At 56.3% G+C, this 14,046-nt stretch overlaps 1 protein-coding gene across 1 annotated transcript; it reads right to left on the bottom strand.

The window, feature by feature from the left end:
- Window positions 1–526: 526 nt before the first annotated feature.
- On the bottom strand, window positions 527–10,784 carry LOC306640633 (galectin-12-like). The gene is given in 12 exon segments (XM_079105015.1): window positions 527–1,711; window positions 2,207–2,357; window positions 4,812–4,900; window positions 5,460–5,486; window positions 6,060–6,098; window positions 6,612–6,731; window positions 7,478–7,488; window positions 7,491–7,690; window positions 7,798–7,886; window positions 9,337–9,548; window positions 9,773–10,378; window positions 10,685–10,784. Coding segments are annotated over 11 exon segments (1,299 nt in total). The 5' UTR covers window positions 9,987–10,378; window positions 10,685–10,784; the 3' UTR covers window positions 527–1,564.
- Window positions 10,785–14,046: the final 3,262 nt, after the last annotated feature.

The raw sequence follows: 14,046 nt of genomic DNA, 5'->3' as shown, positions 1-14,046 counted from the left end.
CACACCCCTCGCCACTGAGTGTCCACACGTTCAGTTCACTTCTACCAACGACGACGACAAGAACTGTTACTAGTGGAAACTGACAAGTGTCTTCCAGAAGTTCTTGTGGAGAATTAAAAGCTGAGAAACAGCTGAGAGCACCTGGAGGCCTGGGCACCGTTGGGTTCACCGTAAGGAGGATGGGGACCCAGGACGGGCTCGGCGCCAGGTGGGCAGGCCAGGCGAGGCTGAGCTGCCCGCCCCCTGCCTTGCTGGAGCCTGGGATCTGCTGTTCCTGACCCCTCCACCCTGTGTCTTCTCCTCGGTGACCTGGACCTTCTGGAAACCTCGGTTTCTAGGTGGCTCCTCCTCAGTGGTCTTTCTCACTGATTTCCAGTTGTACTAGACTACAGTCGGGGCGTGTTTGCTATGAAATCCATACTCTGGGGAATCTACAAGATGCTTCATGGCAATCTTGGAACCTGGAGACAGGGAAGACTATTCAGAGTACTGCACTCTGCGTGTCGGTGCCAAGTCTTAAAAATACTTATTCATTTCAGCTGCTCCATTATATGCTTCAAATTCTCAGTAGCCTTCCTTTTTTTCCTGGTCTAGTTATTCTGCTAAAAACAGTCACGTGTCACTTAATGATAAGGATAAGTTCCTAGAAAGGCATTGTCTGCCATTCCGTCATCGTGGGAGCCAGAATGTCCTCCACAAGCCCGGCTGGTCCAGCACAACGTGCCAGGCTGGATGGCAACCTGTGGACCTCTGTGGGGTGCGCGGCCAGCTGACTGACAGGCACTCGTGGGGCAGGTGACCGTGTGAGCAGCACTAACTCCCCGTGGGTTACCGGCAGGCGTGGGGTTCTCTCCCTCCTGGGCTGGTGGTAGTGAGCTTCTCTGAAGTACAGCCCTGTGAGGGACCTGGCCAGGTCATGAGCAGCTGAGGTGTGCGTCACGTTGGACAGACGTCGCGCGTATGACCGAGCGCTCGTGATGAGGTGGGAGCGTGGACAGAGTGCCTCAGTCCTGGGCCTGGGCTTAGGAAATAGGGGGTCTCGTCTCCATGTGGCTCCTCAGCGGCCAACACCCAGACAGGGCAGCAGCAGAGCTCCGACCACATGGCCGGTGCTGTGTCCTGGTCACGGCAGAGTGACGTCTAAAACAGGGCCGGAGAGCTCCAGGGCAGGAGGGGCAGAACTGTCCCATGGCCTGGGCCACCTTCTCCAGAACCTCTAGGTAAGAATGAAATAAATGTCTGAATTCTTTAAACAACTGTACTTTTCAGTACTCTTATCAGGCCGCAAAACCCGTCCACATGAGTGGGCGCTAGGCCCTGAAGGAAGATGACCCAAATCCAGGCCCCTGGTGGAGGACAGAGTTGGAGCCACCTTTACCCGCAGTGCCTCCTCTGCTGGGGGCCCAGCTCCCCGCAGACGTAGGCTTGTGACCCAGACATGAACCAGGACTGACACCATGGTGGCGGGAGGAGGGTCTAGTGAAGGCCGCAGAGTGGGCCGGTCCATGGGCCCTGGGAGATGACTGGCCTTCCTCTCTCTGGCCGAGTCCCCTTGGAATCCTCCTCAGTAGTGGACACAGTAGAGTTGGATGCTTCCACGGATCTGGAGCTCCCGCAGCCTCTCCAGGGTATGCTGGTCCAGGCTGGTGGTGCCCACGGCCTGTCCATTGAGTGCCAGCTTCAGCCCCCCCTCCTGGCACAGGAGCAGCACCTGGGAAGGAGGCCTGAGTGGGTGGTGGGATTGCAGCAGACCCTCACTGCCTGCTTCTGTGCTACCTGTCTGGAGCCTCTTCCCCTTGGAGGGTGTGAATGCGAGACCCAGAGAGGCCGTCTGTCACCAGCCCACTGTGGCCCTCACGAAGCTGTTAACTGACCCTGGGCCTCAGTTTACCTTCCGCAACCTAACTTGCCTCCCACTGAGAAGGGGTCTCCACCCGGGCCGCTCACTGGAACCACCGGGGGAGCTTTTGCACACATGATGCTTGGCCCCGCCTGCGCTCATTACGCCTGGGCTTCTGGGCCCTGGAACCCCGGCCTCGGTGTGGAGGGTTGAGGGCCAGTGCCTAGAGGTGCTCTCTGCTGGGCTGGCCTGGCTTCCCAGCCCGATGACATCTACCCTGCCAGGATAGGCCCCCGCCCCAGATCACGTTGGAAACTCCGCTCTGCTCGCCCTCCTGGAGGGATGTGTCCGCTGGATCAGACCCACCTCGAAGAATCGCTGGGGGTGAAAAAGGAAGGGGGCTGAGATCAGCTTCTTGCGTCCCCAGGGCGACACCCAGGCCAGCGTTCTGTCTGTGAAGGACGCCCTGAGTGTCACAGGAGCACGGGCGGCCTCGTCCCTCAGGCTCAGAGCCAACCTGCAGGGGCGGCCAGAGCAGGGGATCAGCCTCCGCTGTCCTCAGGCCGCTGAAGCCCCTGAGGGAGCAGCAGGCTCTGGAAGATGCAGCAGACTCCAGGGCTGTCTCCTCTGACAGGCTCGGGCTGCTTCCTGGGACCCGTGGCGGCTCAGAGGAGTGGCAGGACCTGAGGTTGATTCCCTGAGGTGCCGTCTCCTGACTGGGGGTCGCGGTGTTACCCGGCCTCAGCCTCAAACCGTCTCCTGAAAATGGGTGACTGGGATGATAACAACAGTAGCTGACATTTATTCAGTAACCTGCCAAGTGTGGTCTTGAGTATTGGCAGGCCGCCTAGTGGGTAGAGCCAGGTACCTGAGCTCCACCCTGGCCCTGCTGCCTTCTAGTCCTGTGACCTCGGGAAGTCGCTTAATGTCTCTGTGTCCAGTTAATGTCATTCAGGGAGGTAAGAGTGCTGTGTCTGCTTTCTGAGGTTGTTGCTAGAATTAAATGTAATGTAAGGGTTAACTTAGGAGAGCGCCTGGCGCGTAGTAAGTACTGAAATGACACCTTTTGTTTAGAATATTAATATAGGACACAAAATTAACCTCAAAAGGACACACAAAGAAAACAAGTAGGAACCAAGGAGGTAATGTCCCTGAAGAGTAGCGAGTCCCTGGCGCACAGTAGGTGTCCTACAGGAGCCAGGGTTTGCCTTTGCCTTAATCCTCACAGAAACCCTGTGCTGTGAGGTCTATGGGCCACTTCAAGGTGAGAACAGACAGCTAGGGGACTGACTCCATTACTAGGAGCAGCCTTGGGGCCTCAGGCTGGGACATGGGCAGAGTTCATGACTCCAGTTTTGGGGGTCTCTCTGTTGCCTGCCATCTGCCTCCCAATAGGACCCCCAGACTATTCTGTGTCTTCTGAAGTGACCTTTCTCCACCCCTGCAGCTGCTGTGGGCTGGATCCCAGCAAGAAGCAGGTGGGAGCAAAGAGACAGGATGCAGGCCGAGGGACAGTTGGGAGAGGCCTCCTGGGGAGGGCCTCTGAGGCCTCCAGTGGCTCCATGCCAGCAACAGGCTCCCACATTTCCAGCTGTGGGAAGGAGCAGGCAAGGGCTGAATGTTGGGAAGGACCCCGGAAGGCAAGGGTCTGAGGGACGCCCATGGGCACAGCAGGCCTGCCTGAGGAAGGTTCTGCGGGCCCACAGTATTCTCCCATTGTGAATTCAGACCTGTTTGCAAACAGAGGTTATGTAAAAGAGGGTTTGCAAATTATCTTTAAGAATAACCAGGAGATCTGGCGAGACTGGGCCTGGGAAATGATCTTCCCACTCCACACCCCTCCTAGTCTGGTCCTCCCTACTTAAGTGGCCTGTCTGTCCTCTGAGACATGTGCATCGACAGCCCGTGAGAAATGGCAGTTAGGTTATTTGTTGTGTCACCAATACCAGCGTCACGGTTTGGAGACAGGGTATGAACGTGCCCACATGCCTCCAAGTTCTGGGGCAGGGGTGCCAACCTGATCACTGGGCACCTTATCATTTCCCATCACCTCGACATTACCCTCCTTTATCTGATGGGGAACTCAGACTCAGGAGACCTTCCCAAGCAGGCACAGCTAACGAGAGGCAAGCCAGGAATCGAGTCCCGCCTGTGTTCACAGCCATACTAGCCAGGATGTGCCTCATGCCCGCATCTCATGTGCGATCAGGAGCACACAGGGAGGGCGTAGGCGGTCAGTGACTTAAAAACAGACGTCAACGAAGCAGGGAGAGGACAGGGTGCTGCCCTCGCTCCCCTCCCTGCCTTCTCCAAGACAACGTGGTACCACCCACGTGGCGGGGCATGCACTGGGCGCCAGGTACTGTCTATTTTAAGCACCAACCTGAAGCCAGCATGATTATTAGACTCTTAACAAATAAGGAAACTGAGGCAAAGAGAGGAAAAGCCGCTGCCCTGAGTTTGCACATGTAGGAAGTTTCCTGGCAATGTGGCCTCCCAAGCCATGACACCCAGTGCCTTTCCTCCAGGAGGGCTGCAGGCCCTTGTCTGAACAGACCTGAGCAGAAGCTCAGGACTTGCGCGCCCCCTGGAGGAGAAGCCGGGCAGCACCCTGTAGTCATGTCCCTCCCAGTCCTGGCCTCCAGGTCCTGGCTTCCCATGACTCTCTCCCCACTCAGGGGCCCTGGCTGTTCCTAAAAGAAGCACTGGGTCTCTCTGGAAGGCCACCTCCCTTCTCAGGGTCTCCGTCTGCGTCTGCACAGGCCCTTTCCTGGATGGAGATGCAGGGCTTGTGGCTGGAGCAGAGGCACCAGGAGGGAAGAGGCTCCTGCACTGGGGCTGCTGGGCCCGCTGGTTCCATGGTTCTGTGGCCTTGGGCAGGCCATCTCCCTGCTCCTCTGTCTCCCCACCATAAGAGGGGTGAAAGGGCAGCGCTGGGAAACAAAGCGGGTGACAGTTGCTGGATACTTACTCCTTGGGCTCTTGCAAGACCAGTCCCCGAACTACGATGACCTGCCCAGGCCAAAGGCCCCGAGGAAGAGCACGTGAGCAGGGCACCTGCTGAAGGAACGCGGAGACAACGGGAAAGTTCAGGGAGGGTCGCCTGCCTCCAGGAACAGCCGCACGGGCTACCCCTAGGGCCAAGGGCGCACCCCGGGCCAGCCAAGTGTCTGCCGCACAGGGAAACACAGCTCTGTTCATTGACTGGACACTGGTACAGGCTGCTGAGAGCGTCCCCTGCGTCCAGGCCCAGCCCAGCGCCCCAGCGTCTGAGCACCATGTGCCAGACCTGAGGCTGTGACCTGAACTGCAATGGCCGAATGGAGGGCTAGGACGGCCGCGTGCCTCTGTCGTGCAGCCTGGCACTGGCCTGGCACAGAGAACACCAGATATCTTTTTACAGAATAAGTGCAGAAAAGGTCAAACGAGGATGGATTTCAGCTGCAGCTGCCTGGCCCACCCACAGCTGCAGTTTCCCACAGAGGAAGGGAAACCCCGAGACCAGGGGCATTTCCCACTGCCGGGAGCTCGCAGCCTCCTACTCAGGTCGTCCGCCCAGCCCTGAGGGAGCAGAGAGGAGGCCAACCTCCAGGGGACACAAGGAGGGAGCATCACTCACCAGCCTGGGACTCTGCAGCAGGAAGGGCTGTCAGGAAGGAAAGGCACAGGAGGCCATTGGTGTTGCCTGGGGAAGGTCCCTCTCGCTACCCTCCTTCCACCCAGGCCATGCTTTGGGGTTTGCGTCGCTCACAGCAGAGGGTGAGTGACTGGAGCGCCAGTGGGTCCTCTTGAACCCAGAGGCCCACCAGCCGTGGGGTGTTGGGGAAGAACTAGCCAGGGGATTGGTCATCCCACACCTGGACCAAGTTCATGGGCCTGGTCTCCCCTTCTGTCACAAAAGGCCACTCCAGCCTCCTCCCAGGGTCACTGAGAACAGAAAGCTCCAACCAGAAGGCGACTCCTGATGGGGATTAGGGTCCTGGCCCCTCTGGCCAGCCTGTCCCCACCCATCCTCCTGGCCCTGGAGGTGGTTGGCAGAGGCAAGTCCAGGCTGACCTTGGGCTGGAAGGAGCCAGACCCGTCCATGCAGACCCCAGCAGGAGGGAGGCAGCTGGACCCAAGCAGTGCAGCTGCAGGCCCCCCAGGGGAGCAGGGACTGACCCACTGGTGTGTCCTGCCTTGCCCGACCACAGGGCCCAGCCTTGCCCCCGAGACTCACGTGTCCCATGGGATACCCTGTGCTGCCCTCCTGAAACGGCTGTCCAGAAAGAGGAGAACAACGTCCAGGACCCCTGCACGCCCCCAGCCATTGCCTGGCCCCCAGCCACCCTGCCTGCTTCCCACACAGCCCCTCGTGGCTCCCGGATCTCGTGCTGGGAACCTGCCAAATCCTAGGCCCCCAAACTCACTGAGTGGGACTCAGGGAGCAGGTCCCAGAGACCTGTATTTTGAATCAGTCCATCAGGGGAGAATGACAGAGCCGGCGAGCCAGCCTAGGGGCCCACGTGCCAGATCTCGCCCTTCTGATCTTTGCTCCTAGCGTCAACCTGACCCCACAGCCAGCAGACTCCTGCCACCAGCTCCTGCTCCCTCTCTGCCGTCACCGTCTCTTCTCTCACCTCCCTCACATGGGACACCTCGGAGGACCCCTGCCCCGGGGCTATTCCTGGCCTTATAGGCCTCTCTGTCCCCTGGTCTGGTGGGTACGAGGGTCCCAGGCCTGCTTGGCGATTGGCCACAACACCCCAAGCTTTGGCCCAAGAGCACTTACACTGATGTTCAGGAATCCAACAGCCTTCACCAAGATGTCACCGAATATGCCCAGGGTGTCCACCCGAGACAGTGGGAGCCGGTAGCGGTAGTGGAGAAAGTGCCGTCCATTCACACTCACCTGGAGAGGCAGACGGGCCAGGCTCAGCAGCTGAGCCTCGCAGGCTTATGACTGTGTCCCAAGCTCTGGCAAGGACTTCAGCCTAGAGGTGTCCTCATGTGGCTTCACACAGCTCCGCAGGGAGAGCACACTGTACAGAGGAGTTAGAGGCCTTCCAAGGTCCCAGAGCTGGCAGACGGCAGCGCTGGCGCTCCATGTCCCTCCCTGCCTCCGAGCAAGCCCGTCCCCTTCTCAGCAGACCCACAGCATCGTCCTCAAACCCATTGACTGAGGAAAGCGAGGCTGGAGAGGCTGGCGCTGTCCTCGCCCTCAGTCCTGTTCTCCCTGGCTGCCTGGTCCTGAGGCTTCTGGAGAGCCTTGTCTTTCCCGCAGGAGTTCATCTCAGAGGCCAGGGTCTTGCAGGCAGCCCTCTCCTGTCCCGGCTGCCTCAGCTGTAAGATGGGGATGAGGAAGTGCCCACCTCACAGGGTGGAGGGTGGATTCGATGAGCTGAGCATTCAGTGGCTTAGAGGGGCTGGGGCGGCTCAGGGCACAGCCTCGCTCTGACCTGGGTTTCCCCTCGCATCCACCTGCCTCCCCGTGAAGGAAAGGCTGAGCCTGCGCTGGCAGCTGGAGCGCCGCCTTTGACCGTGGCGGTCGAGGCCTCTCCTGAGCCAGCACCAGTTTTCCAGCTGCCCTGCAGGTCCAGGGAAGGATGGGTGGAAGGAGACAAGTTCAGGACCCTGGACGCCATCCCTTCCATTCACCTTCACCTCTCGTTCCCAAAGAGAAAGAGGATGAGGAAGCTGGCCCCTCTCTGCAGGGCCAGGCCGGGCCAGCGGGCCTCCCTCTGCCAGCATCCGCTGAGCAGGGTGTTGCAGATGACATGGGGCTTGGTGGTGTGGAAGCGAGGGTTGAAGTGGATGGCGATGTCCGGCTGGGGGCACAGGCTGCAGCCACACTGGAAGTCCACCTGAAACCTTTGGGGGAGGCGGCTCTCAAGCGCTGTTCTGGGCGGAGACCCAGCAGCTCCCAGAGCAGAGAGGAGCCCCTGGCTTGATGCCTCCTGAGCTGAGCTCCCTCTTACCTGTGGGCACGCAGCGGGACCACACCCTGCAGCATGACCATCTTGCCTGCGTGCAGGCCACCAAAAATGGTTGTGACATACGGAATCACCTGAAGGAGGGAAGAAACCATGCATGCAGGTTGGAGAAAGGCCCAAGAGACCCCATGTACAGCAAGTGGGGAGGGAGGAACAGGACCAATCAGCTTTCCTACCCCAAACAGAAAACGTCCTTACAGGAAAAAATCCCTTCTCTCTGAAACGCCCTCCACCGCCATCTTGCCCGTCTTGGACAAATCAAAGCTGCGTATGCTGGGGAAGCCCCTTTGGTTCCCCTTTGGTTCCCCTGCAGCACCAACCAGCTAGCCGTCCCCAGCTCCCAGGGCGCAACAGGCTGCTGTGTTCCCAGTGAGGCTTGTCATTCACTGGTGCCACCCTGGTCCCCCGAAGCCTGCTACTGAGGCTTCTTGAGGACTGTTTAATGGCCAGAGTGTGGGACCTTGAGGCAAAAAGCATGGACGAGTTGGAGCTGAGAGCTGCCCCTCAAGAGCAGCCTGCGGGGAACCTCGCAGTGGCCCGCAGGCTTCCTGGCCTTCCTCCTGGCCTTCCTCCAACCCCACACCGTCCCAGTCCCTGCCTCTCTGGTTGCTTTCCCTGGGTGGCCACAGGCCTCCCAAGAGCTGCAGCCTCATCTTTCCCTTTGTTGGGCTCAGGCCCCGCCTGGCACCGTGGGTCCCACAGAGCTGTTTGCAGGACGTGGACGGCACAGCAGGGAACTCAGGCAGCCTCAGAGGGCGGCCTTCACACGTTGCTTCCGACTCCCAGCAGTGCACACCGAACCACCCAGAAGGAGCTGGAGTGCCCAGCGCTACCCTCCCGGCCACAGACCCAAGCCTGTGAAGCGAGCAGTCCTGGGGCCTGGGCACCTGCTTCAGTCCAGGTTGCAGGCTCCTGGGGGGACACAGAAGGCCAGGGTCCCCACTGGCCAGTGCCCACCCGCAGCTTAGCAGGGCTCAGCAGTTCAGTGGCTTCCACTGCACAGGCCCAGGCAGGGTGTGTAATTAACTGAGCGCCCTCGGGGGAGGAGAGCGCCAAGTAAGGCAAAGCCAGGATTAGTGCGTGCCAGCGGGGTGTCCCCTGGGGCATCGCCTGGCTTCAAGTCTCATGAACAGGAGGAGGAGGAGAGGGACCCCCACCCCCACCTCTGGCTGGGAGGGTCCCCTGGAACTGTCCCTTGCAGCCTGGAGATGAGGCCACCCTTCCCACTTATCAGTGTCCCCTGCAAGGATCCCACCCACTCCCCCATCCTGCTAGCCACTCTCCCAGTAGGGGCACAGCCTTGGGTCACCAGTTTACCAATGTCCAGCAGCCACTCACATGCAATTAGCTGCTCAGCCACTCACTGTGCTAAACTCAAGAGAGCCTTCTAGAACTGGGCAGGTGCTGGGGAAGCAGGGCCCAAGCCTGAGGTCCTCTCCAGCCCAGCACCCAGGGGGAGTCCCTGCCCAGGGGCAAGGGAGGTTCCTGGGGCCCAGGAAGTCCCAGATGCAGGCAGCTGCTCACCGGGTGGAAGACTGGAGGCTGCAGGATGAAGCTGTCAGGAACCGGGTCCAGGCTTTCTCCCGGTGACATGAGGGGCGGGGCCGCTCCTACTGGGGCTGCGGATCCTGATCCAGGACCCACCTTCCCCTGCGGGGTCCTCAGCGGCCAGGGAGCTCTTCCAGCTGTTAGTCTCACCTGCGCTCCGCAGGGTCCTAACGCCGCCTGGAGCCAACCTGGCAGGGTGGGGTCCAGCCGCAGAGCCACAGCCGCCCAGCCGGAGGGTGCCGAGCAAAGCCTGCCGCTCTGACTGCACTGCCACTGGTCGGCAGAAACTCCGCGTCCAGGGTGGGACGCTGGCACTAAGCCACCGAGGAACTGGCCCCCTGGGTCTGAAGCACGTGACCACACGGAGGGGAGCCAGAGGCTGGCCTCTTTGGATTTGTTTCTCCGGGCTCACCTGAGTCCTCAGTGGGTCGGACCAAGGGTTGGACAGGCGTGCAGGTTCCAGCAGCAGCCCCGTCCCCAGCTTCCTGGACAGTGGAGCGGGGGAGGCGGGGGCGGGGCTTCCCGTTCTTCCTCCCCTGGTCACCAAAGGTCTCTTCTCCTTCCCTCCTTTCCTGCCCTTTCTCCACTCCCCTTTTCCCAAGTTTTATGGTCCCCTGTGGCTCCATTTCAGCAACGCCATGGTGCCAAGGACCAGCTGGGGTCACAAAAAAAAAAAAAAAAAAAAAAAAAAAGACAGTGAGGAAAGGGAGGGAGGCAGGCCAGGCCTTGGCTCAGGCAGGCAGCCAGCTGCAGGGGGAGCAGGCACTGCACCCGGACACCTGGATTCCTGCTCAGCCTCTGCCCTGCACTGTGTGCCCTGGGGCAGCTTGACTCCTCTCTGGCCCTCCTTCTCTTCACCTGCATATAAGAGGGTGGCCACTGCCGTGTCCTCAGCAGCCTGTGTCTGAGTGGGCTCAGGCCTCTGCGTGGTAGGAGTCCTCCCAGTCCTGCTTTGAGCGTCAGGAAGACTTGCCCTTGGAGTGGAGTTTTACTCAGCCATGAAGAACAACAGAATCATCTCACTTGCAGGAAACAGATGGAACCAGAGGCCGTTATTTTGAGCAAAATACACCAGACCCAAGGAAGTAAGTATCCATGTGCTTTCCCTCACATGTGGAGAGAGGCCACAGGAAAACCCAGGGGCTGGGGGAAGGGAGCCCATGGAAATAGGAGCATGACCTGTGGCATAAAGGGGGGCAGGGGAGGAAGGAGGGAGGCTGGGAAGGTACCAGGGAGTGGAGCTGATCAAAAGGTCTTTCTGTATATGTGTAATAGGTGCACACACACACACACAGGCACACACCAAAGAGTAGCACAACTCAACTTAGCCTGAGCTGGGAGGTCCCTGGATCTGACCACAGTGTCAGACTTGGCAGTGGGCAATTCCTGGCAGGACCAGCTGGGCAAAGGGTCAAGTGTATGGGGCAAGAGTCAGCCGCTTCTGGGCTGGAGGGGAGAGTTCACGAGGTCCTAGGATAAGGTATTTGAGCCATGGCTACCCTACCTGTGCTCCTCGGCAGCATTCAGGGCACTTGGAAATTTGTTGGAGAGGCAAAATTTGGGGATCTCCCCCAGCCCCGTGGAAGAGGCCTCTCCAGAGGCAAGGCCCAGGAGCATGCCCTCTAGGCGACTCTGGAGCACATTAATGTCTGAGAAGCTCCGGCTAAGGGACAGGGCTCTGGGTACTGAGCCCAGGAGTGTGTTCAGACCCTGCTGGTGGGAGGAGCTGTGTGGCAGAAGGTGTTTCTGTGGGGAAATCTGATCAGGGGTGTGTTGAGGAAGAGTGATCTATGTACACTGGGAGGAAAACCGAAGGTGGAGCGACCAGCTGAGCGGGGACATGGGAGCCTGCATGAATCAGACCTGGATCCTGGTCTCAGCCCCAGCACCAGAGACCTCGTGGCCCACGGTCACAGGGACCCTTTCCCCACCCAGACTCGGTTCGTTTGCTGAGAAATAAAGAGGGAGGATGTATTCCTGGGTAGGGCCCCCATAACAAAATAACACTGACTGGTTGGCTTAAGCAACAGAACATTTCTAAATGTTCTGAAGGCCCGAAGTCCAAGATCAAGGTGCAAGTGCTACGTAAATAGTTGTATTGTTTAGAGAATAATAACAGGGAAAAAAGTCTATAAATGTTCAATATAGACACAATTTTTTTTTTCAGTGTGGGTTGATCCAACCTGGACCTGTGCATAGCAGGCAATCACTCTACTACTGAGCTCTGCTAGGGAGCATATAATTACAATTATTCTTTTTTTCAATCTGTGGTTGTGTCCGAGTATGCAGATCCTGCAGACATGGAGGGCTGACTGTATATCTAAACAGTAATAATTAACTAAAGATGAATATCAAGAATATACAAAGAGCTCCAGCAAATCAATAAGAAGATGATTTTGAAGAAAAACAGGCAAAAGGAATGAATGTCTTTCTTTGGTCTTTGTAGTATATTTACTCTTTGTCTTTATATATACACATACACACACATTACATGCACTTTGTTCAGCAAGAGTGAACGGGCTACTGTGTTGTGGATTTTCCTCTTGATACCACAACATGTGACACATCCCACATAGACAAATGTGCTTTGGAATCACATTTTTCAATGACTGCAATGAAATCCACTGTTTTTGGTTTTTTGTTTGTTTGTTTGGTTGGTTGGTTTTTTTGTTTGTTTGTTTGTTTTGGGTGCTGGGAATTGAACCCAGGGCCTTGTGCTTGCAAGGCAAGCACTCTACCGACTGAGCTATCTCCCCGGCCCTGAAATCCACTGTTTGATCTACTAGAAATCATTCAACCATTTTCTATTAGTGTTTCCTGTGGTGTTTTGGTTGATTGACTTTTTTAAAAAGAAGAAATCTACATGGCCAATATGTATATACTTGTGTGTCTATGTCTCAGTTTTATCAGTGACCAGAAAAATGCAAATTAAAACTTTAGTAAAAGACTATTTTATGTTGACTCACATGGAAACATTAAGAATTGTTGTAGTACTAAGTAGTGAAGAAGATGTAAAATAAAGAAAAATTCTAACAAGTTGCTGATGAAACTGAAATTGATGAAACTGATCATTTGTGTATCCTCCTACTCATTAAATCCCATGGGAGCTCTTGCATGCATACACCAGGGCACACTTTGGGATCTTTTCAATTGTTTCCAACTCCAAACCGGAAAGTCAAACAACTAGCCAACCCAGTGGCTTTGTCACTGGATTGATAAATAATGGTGTAAGCACATAATAGACTATTTTATAGCAGTGAAAATGAATTACAGAGCCAGGCATGGCGGTGCATGACTGTAATCCCAGCAAGTAGGGAGCCTGAGGCAGGAGGACCAGAGGTTCAAGGTCAGGCTCAGCAACTTAATGAAACCCTCAGCAATTTAGTGAGACTCTGTCTCAAAAAAGGACTAGAGATGTAGCTCACCCTGGGTCGATCACCTTCAAAAAAATGGAAAATAAAATGAATTAATAAATTGCAGTTCTATGCAATAATATGTGTATATCATAGATAGAAGAACGTTGCAGAAAAGACCATACATTTATACCATTTCTCTTCATCTGTTTGGTGTGTTCTAAGAGAATGCCTTATAAACAACAGAGATTTGTTTCTCACAGGAGGCTGAGAAGCCCAAGACCTAGACAGCAGATTTAGTGTCTGGTTGGACCCAATTCCTGGTTCACAGACAGCCACCTCTACATTCTCACAGGATGGAAGAGGCTACCCGCGCTCTAGGGGCCTCCTTTGTAAGTACACTAATCCCCTCCGTGAGGGGTCTGCTTTCAAGACCTAATTTCTTCCCAAAGGCTTCACCTACTAATACTATACACCATTTTTAAATAAAGCTTCAAATATGCAAAACAAAACAGTGTACTAGGGATGCAAAGAAGGGATTTAGAAACTTAGAGAAAGGCAAAGGCCAAGAGCATCAGGATGCACCTGTAGTTCCAGATATTCCAGAGGCTGAGGCAGGAGGGTGGCTGGAGCCCAGAAGTTGGAGGCCAGCCTGCTCATTGTAGTGAGACTCCGTCTCAAAAAAAAAAAAAAAAAAAAAAAAAAAAATGAAACCAATGAACAAAACCCAAACCAAAACAAGGACCCCATAGAGTACGAGGAGCAGGGAGGTAGGGTGAAGCAGGAATGCAGGTACTATGCTGTGTTTCCCCCAAATAAAGCCTCCCTCGGCCTTTATTTTGCACCAGTCTGATTCCTAATCATTGTTGGAATCAAGAGGAGCAGGGAGTGACGAGAGGAAGGCCAGCACTCTTTATTCCTTAAATGCATTCATGACCACCAAAGGGAATGAAGATCCATAAGCCAGACTCCATGCCTGTGGGCCACATTCCCCCATGCCCACTGGTGCCATCCAAACGACACCAGCAGGATCCGGAAGATCACAGCCACAGCCAGGACAAAGGCTGCCACTGCTAATGCCAAGACTGTGCTAGTGACCTGCAGCAGAAAAGAAGGGGACAGGCCTCAGTCAACATCAGGAGTCTGAGCAGGGACACACAGCAAGGAACCTGCCGCTCAGGAAGGAGCTGAGGCCCTGTCCTCCTCACCCACATGGCAGAGGGATCGACCCTGGGCAGGGAGGGGGGCTCCCAAGAGGTCAGGCCACCCAGGACAGAGGGCAGGAGGCGCCTGGTCAGGAGGGAATGAATGCAGGACTGAGCCTCAGGTGTGG

Source organism: Sciurus vulgaris, assembly GCF_902686455.1.
Source record: "Sciurus vulgaris genome assembly, chromosome: 11".
Taxonomy (NCBI): domain Eukaryota; kingdom Metazoa; phylum Chordata; class Mammalia; order Rodentia; family Sciuridae; genus Sciurus; species Sciurus vulgaris.
This window is presented reverse-complemented; position numbering and strand designations above follow the sequence as displayed.